Genomic DNA, 17,603 nt, shown 5'->3' on the forward strand with positions numbered 1-17,603 from the left:
TGACCGGAATGAGAATTTAAAAAGGACACATGATTAGTGTAGAGAGGACTTTCTGAACTGTTGGTGAGGATCTCAGTGAGTAGGCAGTAAGGAGGCTCTGATGGTTAATCCAACGCTTGGATTTTGGTAGGACAGTTAGAAGTACAGCTTACTCAAAAAATGTGCTGCAAATTTAAACACAGAAAAGAACTGAAGGACTTTGTCTTAAAAACCTACTCGGGCAAGTTTATTCTTTGAGGAAAACTTTAAGTCCTCATTAGATCTGACACAAATCAGTCCTGGATGGCTCTGCAACAACAACCTGCTTTTTATTTCCTGTTATATGGTCTTGAAGGCTGTTATGGGCACTTTAAAGACACTTCAAAGACAAACTTTGTGAGCTCAATTCACGCAGCTCGTCTAATCTAGTTTAAGGCAGTACAACCTTATCAGCAAGATTTCCTATACTGTCCAGGAGGAGAGCATTCTTGCACTGTAAATTGTAGGGCTTTTATTGTGAAGGGTAATAACAGGAGGATGCATATATTACACATTTGTATGGATGCAGCACTGACAGCTCCTCATGTTTTAAGATAAGATAAGATAAGATAAGATAAGATAAGATAAGATAAGATAAGATAGAACTTTATTAATCCCTCGGGTGGGTTCCTCTGGGAAATTCGACTTCCAAAAAAAGCACAGCAACGACCGAAGTTACAGTTACAGAATTGTTATGTATATATATACACACACACACACACACACACACACACACACACACACACATATATATAAATACAGAGACAAATATGAATAAAATATACGAAGGGGATAAATAGAATAAATAGGAATAAAAAATAAAAATACAAGTGAATTGCACATTTCAAGTATTGAGTCTATTGCACTGTTGACTATTTACAAAAAGTATTGCACAAGGTATTGTACAGTGAGGTGAAGAGGCACTACAGCTTAGTTGTTCCCCCCTCCTTTGTCCTCCTGTTTCCCCTCCCTCTCCCCTCCAGAGAGGAGTTAAACAGTCTGATGGCGTGTGGGACAAAGGAGTTTTTAAGTCTGTTAGTTCTTGTCTTGGGGAGAAGCAACCTGTCACTGAACAGACTCTTCTGGTTGTTAATGGCCGTGTGCAGAGGATGCCCAGCAGTTTCTTTAATGTCCTTTTCTCTGCCACTGTCACCAGAGTGTCCAGCTTCATGCCGACCACAGAGCCAGCCTTCCTGATCAGTTTCTCCAGCCTGGATGAGTCCCTCTTTGCTGTGCTGCTCCCCCAGCACACCACAGCATAGAAAAGGACTCCAGCAACCACCGACTGGTAAAACATCCTCAGGAGCTTCCTGCAGATGTTAAAAGACCTCAGCCTCCTGAGGAAGTACAGTCGGCTTTGGGCTTTTTTATACAGGTGCTCTGTGTTGCATGACCAGTCCAGTTTATTGTCCACCCACAGCCTGAGGTACTTGTACTTGTTGACCACCTCCACCTCCTCCCCCTCCATCTGAACCGGCAGTGGACCTTCTCTGGACCTCCCGAAGTCCACAACCAGTTCCTTAGTCTTTGAGGTGTTGAGTTGCAGGTGGTTTGTGTGACTCCATGCGACAAAGTTAGTTTCTGTTCTGTGGAGCTGAAAAACACTATCAAAGCCTCACAGGCTGACATGTGCCACATGTCATTTACTTTGATCAGCGTTTTAGTTTCATCCCCCTATTTCTTGACATTTGTCTGAGTTTTACTCGATGTAGTACCAACACGTTCCTCCTGAGATGTTCCCAGACCTGATGGAACATACTTTATAATCCGTCTGCTCGCTTTCCAGTCAGGAATGGCTTCCATGAGCCATGATGATCACTACCAAGAGCTCAGGATAATCAACAAGGGTTGCAGCAAATTAATGTTGAGCGCCAGTTGATTACTTAGTATAATTTAAACTTTGAATTTGAGAGGCAGCAGCTGAAGTCAGGCTTTAAGAGGAGAGTCGAGTGGGTGTTTTAGAAGTTCAACCCTCGTGAAGCTCATCTGATACATGAAAAAAAATCCAGCAGTGCTTTTTAGTGAGGATGAAAGAGATAAACAGACGCACAGCAGCGGCACGCTGATTTCTCTGATTCATTGAACACCAGTCATCACCTGCTTCTCTGTTGCCGTGGTGATAGACTGAATGCACTCACACACACACATACAAAGAAATCACAGCACTACGTTTGACCCATTTGACCCGACACAAATGTGTGTTTATGCGATGTTATCACAATGGTAACAGAAGAGTCCAAGGCAGCTCATACTCAAGAATGAATGATGAGCATGTGTGACAGCAGGCTCAGTCAAATGAGGATGTCTTTAAAACATATCTTGGAGGAGCTGGTAGAGATCTTTAAGATTGCTTCTTAATCCCAGACCAACTCCATGATTGTTAGGATGGGACTCTGTGTGGGGTAATACCATCTCTTATTCTCTGGTTGCATCTAAAGATCTAAAGTAATCAGGATGACTTCCATCTTTTTAGGTTCCCACGTCCACCACAGAGCTCAGCACGATGCTACTTCCTCGGCCTTCGTCCATGCAGGACTCGGAGCGCAGGGGCAGGGCAATGAGTGCTGCCAGCTACCTCACCGACGTCATGGAAGGTGAGAAGCAAAGTGAGCCACGCTAATTTGAATGCAGGGCACACACACTAAATATGATGTGAGTTGTTATAAACCAGGGTATGAATTCAGTATATTTAACCCTACAATAGCAAAAACACGTGGGAGTCCTCATCAGCTTCTACAAGTGTTTAAGCTTAGGGCTGCTCAATTAATCGAATTTTAATCACGATTACGATCTGGGCTTTCAACGATCATTAAAAATGACTGAGCCGATTATTAGCCCCTCCCTCATTTATCCGCGACACCTTAAAGGCCGGTCCGTGAAAATATTGTCGGGCATAAACCGGTCTGTGGCGCAAAAAAGGTTTGAGACCGCTGATTAAGAGGACCCGAGGGAAGCTCGGAAAGCTAAGCAGAAGTTATTTGGAGAGGAGAGTGACTGCTGTTGGTTGAAAAGAGAGGTAAAAAAAAAACTTCAGTGGTGTTGCACACTATTTTATATTATTTTTTAAAGTCATTGTTAACCCTTTAAATCCGGTCAGAGCAGCACGCTCCGTTTTGTGTAACTATTTTTAAATCCCTGTAGATTGTTTGTTTTGCATATGAAACCGGAGGAGTTGTACTTACATCTGATGCCATCAGCTTGTCCTCGGTCACGGTTTCCTTCCACATAAAGCTTTGCAAAAATTGCATAAAAAGCTCTTGCAGGAACAAAAACATAATATTCCAGAAACACGCTTTGCCGATCCGATCAGCTGTTCGTAACACTTTCCACAGTGAAACAGACGTCAGCGCGAACTGTCGCATGTCCGCCATTTCCTGGCCGAAACCAGAAGTGACGTCATTTTCGCGGAAATGTCGTTTTTTACTTGTAGGCCTTAAAAACCTCTACTGGTCATGTTTGACTTTTCTGAATAGTTTCTGGGATGCTTGCACTGCTGGAAATAGTTTATTTTGATGCACATGCTGTTTTCTTTGCAAATTTGCATCATAGGATTGTTTTTTTAGTTTTTCCTGCAGTATATAAAAATTGGTGTATCTCCAAAATAAAACTATGAAGACACTCAAAATAAATTTCCTGTTGTTGTAAACTATTTTTTGCAACTTTTTTGTATTTAAAGTTTTGAGGGATAAACCTCTTACATTTCTCCAAGTAGAAATATATGTAAAAAAACAAACAAAAACGATATAAATTTTTTTGTAGTTTATTGCACTTTTTTGCAATTAATGTAGTTACTATGGACTTAATGCATACATATTATTAAAATATGGGCTATAACAGTTATTTAGCAACTTGAAATGCTCCCACAAATGGCACTACAACATGTAAAAAAATAATATAAGCTCTGGCGGACTTGGTTCTATAGTAGGTCTTAAAGGGTTAAATAAATATCGTCAAATAATCGCGATCTCAATTTCAGTGAAAATAATCGTGATTATCATTTTTGCCATAATCGAGCAGCCCTATTTAAGCTTCTCAGATGAGAATTGAAACATCTTCATTACCTTCATTAAGAAGTCCAGCTCCCATCAGTTTAGCTACCAGCATGCCTCTGTCCTGGGGCCTCCACATGATTAAGGTGTGGAGAGCAGCAGCAGGTTTCTTAGCTTCTTAGCAGACACCAAAGTCAGGGTTGCAAAGTGGCTTGCAGATGTGGCATGAGCCGTAGGCTGGCTAAAATAGCTTAAACTGAGTTTAAACTTTAGCTGATGTTCTGCTGAGCTTTCTGAATTAATGGTCCACCGTTTGTTCTTTTAGAGGGAATAATTCAGCTGCTATAATTCATTGACTGAGTTTAATGGAGGCATTTTAATGTCTGTTTTCATGCCCGTGCCCTTGTTTTTGCATCTGCAATCGACTTTGCAAACCGCTTTGATCCCATCTCCTTGTTTCATGCTGTACTGTATCTGACTTAATGTGATAGTGGTTGCATTTATATGACAGTGTTAGTGTAGAACAGATGGCAAAGTGGGGAAAGAGAGAAGGGAAATGACACACAGCGAATGACCAGGGGTGGAGTTGAATCCAGGCTGCTGCCTCGGTGCATGGGGCATGTGCTCTATCAGGTGGAAAAAATACAGATCAAAACAACTTATTGATTCTACACGTGCAGTTTTTATGCCCCGGTGACCATAGAAATCAATACTAAGTCTTTATCCACGTTCATTTAGATGGGGACTTCCTAATATTATCCCAAATACCCGCTCAGCTGAGGCTGAGTGGTGAGACTTCTTTGATTTATTTAGCAGACTTTGATAGCAGCGAAACAAAGTGAAGCTAATCTTAATCATTCTTAAAATAATCCCACACAGGATTAAATGGATTTCCTTTCTTTACAGAAGCTTCTGTTTCACTTCATTTCTACCAAATGGCAGAGCGATTTAAAACAGGCTCATTACCTGGAAAAAACAAGTTTCTGCATCAGCTCCAGCATCCTTTCACGTTTTATGTGTTTGCGCTTGTGTGTCAATATGGGACTGTAACCTTGCCTGACTTTGTGTCTCAATATGTGTGTGTTTGTGTGTGATTGTGTAACCACGTATTTGTCCGAATTATAACGCTTTTGTGGGTGCGAGAGAGGAGCGTGTGTGTAGCTGTGTCTGAGTTTGCTTCAAAGACAGTGTGTGTGTGTGTGTGTGTGTGTGTGTGTGTGTGTGTGTGTGTGTGTGTGTGTGTGTGTGTGTGTGTGTGTGTGTGTGTGTGTTGCTGCCCTAGTCAACCCCAGGGGAACACAGGCTTTGTTTGCGCCAGGGACTTGGGAAAAGGGAGAGAGACACAGAGAGAGAATGATAGAAACAGAGAGGGAGAGAGTGTTATCCTGGTCACCCTCATTAACCGTGAGATCATTCCAACTTGATTCCAACATATAATGTAATTACAAGGAGGTATTTCTGTAGTCTATTGATACTAGATAGTGGAAAAGGGGTGGGATTAAATAAGCTTATGCTTCTTCCTGCTCCTTTTTGAACATGGACGTTATTTGGAGTTGTGGTTGCTCGTTTTCCTTTTGTTTGCTTTGTTCATTTGTCTCTTTTAATTCTATTTTTTTTTTTTATACTTTTTCAACATGTTCAAAATAAAGATTCAATCAATCAATCAAAAACTTCCTGTGTGTGTGTTTGTACGTGTGTGTATGATATCGGTGTGTTACATTTCTGGATTCATATCAAATCTGCACCCGTGTGTGTTCTAAGCGTGTGCGTGCGTGTGATAGGTCTGCTGAGTCACAGTCTCTCCCCTCGGCAGTCGCTGCTCTTACAGAACAGATCATTATACAGGAAAATACAAAATCCCACTGCTGTCCTCCCTGCATCCATCTGCACACCCTTCATCCCTCCGTCCCTTCTCGGCTCCACTCTTTGATTTATTCATGTCATTTTTAAAATTATCATCTGTTTCCCAGGAGACTTTCCTTCAATTTAAAATAAGCTTTATGAATTTATTTTGCATGGTTTAACTTGAGCTCTTCTTTGGATTAAAAAAAATAAAAACAGCACTACGATCCAAAATGTTCTTACCAGTTCAGATTAACTAAGCAATCACCAGGTGGCGTTTGGTTGTATGGAGGGGGGAAAAAGTGCAAAAATAAAATAGAAATATTAAAATAAATCGAAACATAAATTGTAATTTTATAAATATTTGCTTCAATTTACTTCTGCATTCTGCATCAGCTATGATTTTGTCATAATTACAAAATATTCAAAGTACGTCTGGTAATAGTCAGGAAACCTACACGGGAGGTAGTCATAGGGCATTTTCACAACTGAAAAACAATTTTGTTAAAACACTGTAACCCAATCAATTTTACACCCACTCCAAGTGTCTCAGCTCAAAGAATAAACAATCAGTTCAGCATAATTTTAATAAACTGCATGAAGATGATGTCAGTGATGAAGGGGAACAGAGACGTTCGTAAATGGTCTGGTTCTTATAGAGCGCTTTTCTACTCAAAGCGCTCTATACAACATGCCACATTCACCCCATACACACCCATTCACAGAAGCACTATTATCTATATGGTGAGTGCTTTCTAAATATCATTCATACGCATTCATACTCCAATGGATGCATCAGAGAGTAAGACGGATATTTCATGTCCAAGGATATTTGGCATGAAAACTGGGATCAAACCACCAACCCTCCTGAACTACAGCCACCCCACCTCGTACCTGAGGAGTTTCTGATGGTTCACTGCAGAAAGTTTGGCTCAACTTTAGTTGGCTGCTTAAAACAAGTTATACCATATGGAAAGTTTTTACTTAATACGAGGTTCATTTTTCAGCCATGACTCTTTTTGTGTGAAAATCATTTTCTAATCTGATCACATGTTAACTGTAAATGTAGCTCAAAGCTGTGAAATGGAGAAACAATAACAGCGTTCACGTTTGATATATCAGTTTGGAGATTTCCCAACATTCAGACAACTTTTGGTCCTGAAGAAGGTTTTCATGAACCTTGAAGAGCCTGGATAATTTTATCTGATGCCATAATCGGAAATGGTGATGAAGAAGTGCAAAGAGAGCATCTATCGATCCTCGCTCAGCTCATGTAAATGTCTCTATAAGGGCTCTTTTACAAAGAACAGTTTGGGAGTGCGACTCCTCTCACTGCTGCCATAATGCCGTCGGTCATCACACTGACACCAGAGGACACCTTGTAAACATTTAGGAGTACTCCAGCCCTGTGACTTTTCACAGTCGGCATTTTCGAGGCTCCGTCACTGAACGAGACGCTTTTTTACTTTAAATAAAAGGCTGCAAATCCGCCAGTGCTTTTTTTCATAACGTGCCTTCACTGTTTGTTTTACTGATCTTCTGATTAATTAGTTCATGTGTTCAGGACTGTTTGCCATCAAGCTTTGTGCCACACAGCACAAGTATTTCTGTTATCGTTGTTGTTATCGACCAACATAACTACAGGTAATGCACTCTGAGCCTCTGCTCCACAAGTATTTATATAGAAAGAGCTTCAGATTGTAACACAACAGATACATTTATCAACCCAAAATTCCTTTTAGACCAGTCTTTGTTCCTATTAATAATCACATTTATCCATTGATTGGTATTCTTTTCAGCTTGCCTCCATCCTGCTGTATCCGAATCATCTCTTGACTTAAATCACTTCTGTTCTTGTTTTAATCGAGCAAAATGTTAGATCAGAGTCAAAGTCGGCAACAATCCCAGCAGATCAGCTGATCTTAAAGATAATTTGAGCAAATTTTAAGCCAAATCTCGTCTTTTAAGCTTGCTATGTATTAATTTGTCATCTGTTTCAGTCATCATTACACCTGGAAAATCATACACAGGGCCCAGTATTTTTGCACCTTTAGTCTGTTCCACAATCAGCTTTGTAACTTATCCCTTTCCCAGCTTCTCAGTTGTTCCGTTTCCAGCTTAACCAGTGTAACTTTGTTTATGCAGAAGGAAACCTCCTGACCACATTTTGTTTCCTGTGCAGAACTGGAGGAATCCCATAAGAAGTGTCACCCCTGCTGGTACACGTTTGCCCACCATTACCTGGTTTGGGAGTGCTGCCCTATGTGGCTTAAGGTGAAGCAGCTGGTGAAGATCATGGTGATGGACCCCTTCCTGGACCTCGCCATCACCGTCTGCATCGTCCTCAACACGCTCTTCATGGCCATGGAGCACTACCCTATGACTGATGAGTTCAATGGCATGCTCACCATCGGGAACCTGGTAGGAACAATGGATGAATGAATGCGTGGATGCTTGGTGGGAAAGCAGTAAAGCATGGTTATTGGTGGAGATATGTGGGTGAGAGACACATAGACACAGGTGCACTGTTCACCCAAAACAATCACAGGAATACAGAAGCAAACAAGATCAGATATTTGCAGAATAATCAGCTCAAAAACTGCTGCTTAACAAAGGCTCACAAACTGAACCTAAATAACAGATGGGGAAACCCCATAAAGGTAAAGGGGGAAACCAAAGGGACCATAAAGAAGCCCCATTTCCCCCTGTGCTTATAGCAGATGGTTTATTTTGCCCTTGAGGCCTGTTTATTTATAGCAAGCCCCACCCTCTGCCTCCTCTTTTAATAAACCAGGAATGACTGGAGCAGCAGACAGGTAACTCAAAAGACAGAAAAAGTAATTAACGCAGCTCATGAAAGATGAAACATCGTGAACCAATTGCTTGAGCAACATTAAATGATTATTTGCAGCCCTGTCATGTTTAAATGTGTTTGTCTGAGCTCAATTAAACTGGATCTGAAGCCCACACTGTTGTCTAAACCTCCATTTAACAGCTATTCATTTAAATGTTTCCTTAATGTTTAACTAATAGTTTTAACAGGTTATCCACACTTTAACCTTCAAGAACCTACTAGGAGTAACCCCTGAAGCTCTTTTGTGAACTGAGCGCTTTCTATTATATTTCAGGCCTGGTTATAGGACAATTACTAGGCACGATGTGCCGGGAAAGCAGTGTTCCTCCCAGCTGTAGTAGGTCTCGACCTCCCGTTAGCTTCGAGCTAACGGGAGGTCGAAGGAGGAAGAATGCGGCTAAAACTTTTGTGAGATCCCGAGTTAGTTTTGCGAGATCTCGCAAAAGTCCGTCTTAATTTTTTTCTCCCATGTCCCCTGTGGGGCTCTGTAACAAATAGTATGGATTTAAATTTGAATTACAAATTTCCTCACCTTTATTCTTAATGACGAGTTCTGATACCATAGTATATATCCATAAAGACGACCAATAGAATAATTTCCAGGTTTTTCAAATAATACCTCCATAGACAGACCATCCTCATGAACACACTCCCGGCTAAAACTTTTGCGAGATCCCGAGTTAGTTTTGCGAGATCTCGCAAAACTTTTGCGAGATCCCGAGTTAGTTTTGCGAGATCTCGCAAAAGTCCATCTTAATTTTTTTTCCTCCCATGTCCCCTGCGGGGCTCCGTAATTTGTTAATAATTTAACTGCTAGAAATGCTTTAGGTTCTGTCATTTTAGTTCATTTTAGCTTTTACATCTTTCAACTCTTTGTACTGTTTAGCTCAACATGTTTATCTGCAGTGTTAGCTTCAAGTTTCAGCTGTTAATCATAGTTTAGCTATCTATTTGACTGCTGCTGTGTCTTTACCAACTGGCTGGTGAGTGGTTACCATGGTTGCATGTAGATTGCATGAAAGACACCGACTTGTCTGTAAACATTCCCCATTTATTCTCTGAGCTGTCATAAAATGTGCGATACAGTACAAACCGGAAACGAAAAATCTTTACCTTAAGAATAAAAGTTGTGCCTTATCGCTTCAACCAACACATTTCAAAAGATGCAGCTTTTACTTTGAAGGCGAATGTTGTTTCTGATTTCATCACACTTTTCACAGTTTCACTATCTTTTGTGTAGCAGACAGGTGCAGACAAGTTGATGCCCTCCATGCAAACTACTGGTGGCTCTAGCAACCTGATAGCAACCAAAGCAACTGCAAGGATATTTCCAGTGGATCAGCATGCCAGTTTCAAGCTAGCAGCTGCCAGTAACCAGTTGCCAACTAGTCCCGGAATACACACTTATTCCTAGCAAGTAAATAGCTAGCAAGTTTCTTAGCCAACAGTTACCAGAGGGTCACTGACCAGTATTTTAAGGCTGCATGCCTTCAGATTAGCAGTTTCATGTATTTTCCTGCAACTACTCACAGTTGGTGAGGAAAAACCCAGTGGGTGCTGAACGGTCGCTGGCAGGTCTCTCCTGTGTGTCTGAGGCCTTAAGTTAGCTGAGTGCGTCTTGTCATGTACTCCCTACCTATCCATTGTTGTCTTCCATAAACTAATAGCATGGTGTATGTAAAGAAACCTGATAATGTCACATCCAATATCCTGTTTCATGCTGGGAAAAATGTCAGGACTTTTACCTGCCACATTTTCAGAGATATGTACTTTATCTCTTTGTATTGTAACACAAGGTTATCTCTAAATCGCTGAAATGAGAGATTCAGTCAGTTTCGTGAATCTCACATCATGCAAACTTGTCTTGGAAGAGCAGAGTGAAGGAAGCTCCTCACTGGTTGTTTACAAGCAGGTGTGGAAACAAACTTCGGGCGGGTTGAAGAGACTGTGACATTTTCCAAAAGTGACAAAGAGCGTGACGGTTTGGGAAACCCCCGTCGGACATTTGAAACCACAGCAAATCTTTTTGGACAATTTCAAATCCTCAGGATTCAGAGAGGAAAAATAGAAACTAATTTCATTGCCTTTCTAGAAAAGTCTGTGTTTTTTTCCTTTTGTAAAAAAAAAAAGGCAAGGTGGGTTTCAGTATTAGAGCTGACAGATGCGGGTCAGATAGCTTTAAACCACTGTGACTAACTCCAGTGTTTGAGCCCGCAGGTGTCCCGACTATCTGACAGGAGCTGATAGGTTGATGCAATATGGTAATTGGTTCACCTGAGGTGTGAAAGGCCCTCAGCCAGAGTCAGCGTGCTAATCACACCTGTACACACACACACACACACACACACACACACACACACACGTTTCCGTCCAGTGATGTCAGGTCTCCTCAGCTCAGGCTGCAGGCAGAAAATGGTAATACAGTTTCTAAGTAGAAAGTGATTTTGGCCTGCCGGCAGTAGTGGTTCAGTCAGTGGGGCCAGGCTCAAAGGTGGGCCTCTGTGGGAGAGTCACATGGATTATGAGAGATGCTTTTAGTAATGCTATGATGCCCCAGCATTCATTTTCCTCTGTAAACAACCAATCACTTCAAAGATTAAGTAAACAAAATGATCTTCAGTTTCAACTGAGGCGAATCAGCAGAGAAATACGGCACTGCTTTATTGCTTCTTCTGATTGGTTGCGCAGCCACCAATGCTCACGCTGTCTTTTCACTGTGTTCAAACTACAGAAGTGAAACTCATAAGCTGCTCTAACTCTAAATTTTAGATTAACCAGACACAGTATAAGGATTGCAAATGTCGCTGAATCCTAAATAGAAATCTATGGCACAGTTCTGAAATGCCAAAGATGGAAGCTGTCCTGTCACAACCTCCAGAGGCCCAATCAATAGCTGCATGAGTTGATTGTGTTTGCTCAGAACAGGCTTGCAGCAGCTTTAACTGTGTGCTGACAGACATATTTGTTACTGTAACAAAGGCGTACTTAATTGTCTGTATTCATTTTCTTGGCTCACTATAACCATACAGTGAGACAGAATGTGTCATGAATCGCTGTGCGGCAGGCGGGAGTTGGACCCAAAATGCAGGACTCAGACTCGAGGGAATGAACTCAAAACACAGCTTTATTTGCCGGTAGAACAAACATACAAACTAAACTAAACTGGGAAGCCACAAACTAAGAACTCACAGCGAGACACAGGGAGATCCACACACAGCATGAGGGACGACGTCACACTGACTCAGAAACACAGGGTTTAAATACACTGGGGAGTAACGAGGGGAATGAGACACAGAAGGAGGGCACAGCTGGGAGAAATCAGGACTGACGAGACAAGCAAAGCAGGACACATTCACATAAGAAACGGACCTTCAAAGTAAAACAGGAAGGATCACACAGAGACGCGAACTTGACAGTGGAGACGGCAACTAAGAAACACAGAGACATAACGTATAAGGCAGAGGACTCTAAGAACCGAGAGACACAGGGGAACACAGGTGACACTGATAATCATAACGAGACAGGGCGGGGTGAACGGAACATGACATGTACAGGCGTGAGAGTCACAAAGTAAACAGGAAGTGCACAGAGGTTCAGACAGGAGGAGAGAGAGCACGGGGAAAACACAGACATAACGGGATGGGGAAACATGAAACAACCACAAAGGGAGACGAGGGCTCATAAATACACAGAGGGCACACAGGGGGTAAAAGCCATGAAGGGAAAACACTTAGGGAACAACACAACAGGGCAACTCAGAAAACATGGCCTAAATAAGGAATAAAATACAAACATACAAGAAAACCAAGAACACTGGGCCAACATGGCCCAGGACCATGACAGTACCCCCCCCTCAAGGGCTGGCTCCCGACAGCCCAAACCCGAAAAAACAAAAACAGAAAACAACCCACCCAGGGCGGGAGGCGGGGGACCAGGACGGAGGGACCAGAACGGGAAACAAAAAACAAACAACAGAAGACACAGGAGCACATGACCACAGTCCAAATAAAGTTCAGGGGGCCGACCCAGAGCCCACAGGCACAAGAGTTCACGGGTCACACGGTCGGGGGGCCGACCAGGTGGGTGGCACAGGTGACAGAGCTGGTCCGGAGGCCAGCCGTGCGGAAGGCAGCGGCGATGGCGAAGGGGGGGACAACGATGGAGCAGTTCAGGGGGCCGACCGCGTGGAAGGCAGCGGCGAAGGAGACGACGGAGCAGTTCAGGGGGCCGACCGCGCGGAAGGCAGTGGCGGCCCTCCAGTCTCAGGCGTGCTGGCCATGGCCTGGTGGGCACAGGACCAGACGAGGCAGGACCAGACGAGGCAGGACCAGACGGTGGCGATGCGGGGGCCGGACCAGGCGGAGCTGCAGAGGCTGAGGCTGGACCAGGCGGAGCTGCAGAGGCAGAAGGCTGAACGGGCTCCTCGGGCCCTCCAGCTGACGTGGCAGGTGGCTGAACGGGCTCCTCGGGCCCTCCAGCTGACGTGGCAGGTGGCTGAACGGGCTCCTCGGGCCCTCCAGCGGAGACGAGGAGGTGCTGGCTGGGCTCACTGGAACCCCCAGCGGACGAGGTAGATGGCGGCACGGGAGCCGCGGAGTGGTGGATGAGCTCATCCGAGCTTCCAGCAGGAGCCGATGTAGAGCCAGAGAGAATTGGGACCCCGGGCTCAACGTTAAGCTGGCTAGAAAACTGCACTGCTACGGGGAACTGGGCCAAAGGTTCAGGTGCGAGCTGAGCTGCTGGACACACGGGGACCTGAGCTGCTGGACACACGGGGACCTGAGCTGCTGGACACACGGGGACCTGAGCTGCTAACGGTGGAGAAGTAAATGACTTCACAGGGGAATGAACTAGAGGTAGTGACGGTTGTGGTGCTGGTGGTTGAGTGGGTGACTGTGCTAAAGGAGGCTGCACTGGGGACACTGGAGACTGCACTGGGGAAAGCAGGGCTGCAGGAGGCTGCACTGGGGACACTGGAGACTGCACTGGGGACACTGGAGACTGCACTGGGGACACTGGAGACTGCACTGGGGACACTGGAGACTGCACTGGGGACACTGGAGACTGCACTGGGGACACTGGAGACTGCACTGGGGACACTGGAGACTGCACTGGGGACACTGGAGACTGCACTGGGGACACTGGAGACTGCACTGGGGACACTGGAGACTGCACTGGGGACACTGGAGACTGCACTGGGGACACTGGAGACTGCACTGGGGAAAGCAGAGCTGCAGGAGACTGCGCTAGAGACTGCAGTGATGGTTGTAGTGGAGGTGTGACGGGTGGAGGAGTGGCTGAAGTGGCTGCGGGTCGGGCGGCTAGTGGCTCAGCTACAGAGCATATTAACGGCAGGGCTATGGGTTGAATGTCTGACTGAGTAGCAGCCTGAATGGCTGGGTGTAGTGATGGTGGTGGTGGAAGGGAAACAGGTGGTAGTGTGGATGACGGAACTAAGGGCGACTGAGTGGCAGACCGAACTGATGACTGAAGCGATGGTAGAGGTGAAAATGGAGCGTGTGGTGGAGTTAATGGCTGTGCTAGCGGGGACACAGGAGACGCAGCTTGTAGCTGGGCAGCTAAGAGAGCTTCAGGAGGCTGGGCAGCTGATAAACTGTTCACATTACCGTCCGTAGCACAAAACACAGCCCCTGAACGAATAGTTCCACGGTTCGACACAAAAAAAAGAGTCCTTACTCACCACAGCCGGCGATGTACAAGTCTGAATGTCCGGCTGTGGGGTGGCGCGCTGGCGGCGTGGTCGTCGTTTCTTTTTAGATGATGGCTCTGACGGGCTGAGCGGCTCCACATCCGGCCCTTCAGGCAGGTGGGCAGTAGCAGCTGGGGGATGAAGGTGGAGCTCATTTTGGATTAAATCCTGTTCGAGTGGGTGGAGCGCACTGAGTAGCCAGGGAAGACCAGAGATTAAACGCTGTAGTTTGGTTTCCACAGCACAGCGAAATTCCTTCCCCTCATGTTCGAGCCACAGATGCAGGAGTCTTTCCACAGAGTAGATTATGTCCAGACGCAGTTCTTCTGGTGGGTTGAGTGCTGCTGGGTCCATATCTGGTGACGTCGTACTGTCATGAATCGCTGTGCGGCAGGCGGGAGTTGGACCCAAAATGCAGGACTCAGACTCGAGGGAATGAACTCAAAACACAGCTTTATTTGCCGGTAGAACAAACATACAAACTAAACTAAACTGGGAAGCCACAAACTAAGAACTCACAGCGAGACACAGGGAGATCCACACACAGCATGAGGGACGACGTCACACTGACTCAGAGAAACACAGGGTTTAAATACACTGGGGAGTAACGAGGGGAATGAGACACAGAAGGAGGGCACAGCTGGGAGAAATCAGGACTGACGAGACAAGCAAAGCAGGACACATTCACATAAGAAACGGACCTTCAAAGTAAAACAGGAAGGATCACACAGAGACGCGAACTTGACAGTGGAGACGGCAACTAAGAAACACAGAGACATAACCTATAAGGCAGAGGACTCTAAGAACCGAGAGACACAGAGGGGAACACAGGTGACACTGATAATCATAACGAGACAGGGCGGGGTGAACTGAACATGACATGTACAGGCGTGAGAGTCACAAAGTAAACAGGAAGTGCACAGAGGTTCAGACAGGAGGAGAGAGAGCACGGGGAAAACACAGACATAACAGGATGGGGAAACATGAAACAACCACAAAGGGAGACGAGGGCTCATAAATACACAGAGGGCACACAGGGGGTAAAAGCCATGAAGGGAAAACACTTAGGGAACAACACAACAGGGCAACTCAGAAAACATGGCCTAAATAAGGAATAAAATACAAACATACAAGAAAACCAAGAACACTGGGCCAACATGGCCCAGGACCATGACAGAATGGGGAGAAGCCGGTCCAAAGCCAGGAGATGTTATTAATCTCTACCCATTAATAGAGCAGCTTTACTAATCTGAAGAAGTTGTATAATTTATGGGACAAAAAAAGCTTTTAAAATTTAAAGTCACCAAAACTTTGAATGGATCTTCTGATGATTTATCTGGTGAGTGTATTTGGACTGCAGAAAATATGGCAAAATAACAATGAAATGACCCTTTAAGGCAGCGGTCTCCAACCTTTTTTGCGCCACGGACGGGTTTATGCCCGACAATATTTTCACGGACCGGCCTTTAAGGTGTCACGGATAAATACAACAAAAATAAAACTAGTACCGGTACCGAAAAAATAAGATTTATTCATAACACACGTGAAAAGACCCAGGAAAACCAAGTTAATGAAAAAAAACGATAACAAAATAACGCTGAAAACCAATAAAAATCCTGAAAACCATACATTTCACACCTGAGCCTAGACTCTCGCGGCCCGGTACCGGTCCGAGGCCCGGGGGTGGGGGGCCGCTGCTTTAAGGCATCTTTTGCCCTGGTTTTTGCTGGAAGAGTCGCTCTCTGTTACTCTTGAAGAGTCTTACTCTTATGTGCTAAGTGTATAGGTGTGAGAGTGGATGGTATTTGATAGCTCACCTCTCTCTGTAGGATTGAGCAGACAGAGCTGATGGATCGATAGTTTTGAAACAAAGTGATTGATTCGATTTATATAATGATGTTGTGTACGTTAAGCTGGTCAGCTGTGTATGCCCACATGTTCAGACAGCTTCAAAACCCCCAAGGAACGTCAAGGAGTCAAAAGCACGAGCTGTTGTATAATATCCCTCTAATGTTGCTGTCATCTTGCCTCCAGTTTAATGCAGCTATATACTTTTGCAACGTAAACAGTTTGAAGCGCTCCTCCATTTCAATTCAGAGGCGCTGAAGTCTCAGATAAACGCCGCGTCGTGTCAACGGGATCCGATTGCACTGTGGAGTCGCTAAGTTCTTTATAGGCTAAAACCTCTAATCCTCACAGATGTTTACATAGCATTTAGCTAGCCTTTCTGACGGACAGGAGAGCCTCTGCTGTGTGTCTCTTTGTGTGTGTGTGTGTGTGTGTGTGTGTGTGTGTGTGTGTGTGTGTGTGTGTGTGTGTGTGTGTGTGTGTGTGTGTGTGTGTGTGTGTTATGTAAGGATCATTTCAGGTCATTTCTGTGCTGACACAATCGATGTCAGTTTTCACTTTTTGTAGCTATTTCTCGTGTGCTCTTCAGCGTCGCTCTCTGGTTTCACTTATCAATATTTCCATGTGTGCAAAGATCTATAGAATGCATACATTCACTGAAGGCTTTTATCCACAGAGCAGCACTCTGCATCAAGGGCACAACTCATCCTCATTATACTTAACCTTTAATGTCTCTCATCATAGAAGCACAGTATGGACTTTAGATGGATTTTAGATTAAGTCTGGTTTTTTATTTTAATAAATCTGAAAACATTTATCTGATTTTAAGGTTTTGAGTGTATCCTGAATCACAACCTATGACAGTATGACAGCTAGGATACGCTCCAACGAGAAAGAAGATGGATGGATTGAGTTGTCAGTCTGAGAGGGACTAGCAGCTGAATGCTATGTTAACACTGTTTAACTAGGAAATGATAGCATGCTAATATAGCATGTTAATATAGCATGCTAATGTGGCAGTTTCACAGAATTTATGAAATATAAATATAAATCAAACATAGTGAGTTCAGTGAGTTCAGTGAGACTGAAAACTTAAGCTCTGTCAATAGAATAGAATAGAAAACCCTGGGCAGATCATATTTACATATACAGGTAGAGATATATATATAACTGACCCATGCATTTTGCAACTGGCTACCCCATTTACATTTCTTTTGATTGCCCTTTTGATTGCTCTATATTTGCAAGCCACTTTGCAACCCGCCACCAACCCAGCTCTTCCCTTCAGGCTGTCTGACTCTGTTGTCATTGGTGCTCACAGGGTTTTCCTGCTGGTCTTCTC

The 17,603-nt window shown here is 44.3% G+C and overlaps 1 protein-coding gene across 1 annotated transcript in view; it reads left to right on the forward strand.

Annotated features, from left to right (window-relative positions):
- The window catches only part of LOC308385565 (sodium channel protein type 3 subunit alpha-like), a 268,750-nt gene that overhangs the window by 152,236 nt on the left and 98,911 nt on the right, over positions 1 to 17,603 (forward strand). Inside the window, exons 15-16 of the mRNA XM_080864556.1 lie at positions 2,492 to 2,612; positions 8,032 to 8,270. Coding sequence (XP_080720682.1) covers positions 2,492 to 2,612; positions 8,032 to 8,270 — 360 coding nt within the window. The remainder of the gene's footprint in view (positions 1 to 2,491; positions 2,613 to 8,031; positions 8,271 to 17,603) is intronic.

This window comes from Rhamphochromis sp. 'chilingali', assembly GCF_963969265.1.
Source record: "Rhamphochromis sp. 'chilingali' genome assembly, chromosome: 18".
Taxonomy (NCBI): domain Eukaryota; kingdom Metazoa; phylum Chordata; class Actinopteri; order Cichliformes; family Cichlidae; genus Rhamphochromis; species Rhamphochromis sp. 'chilingali'.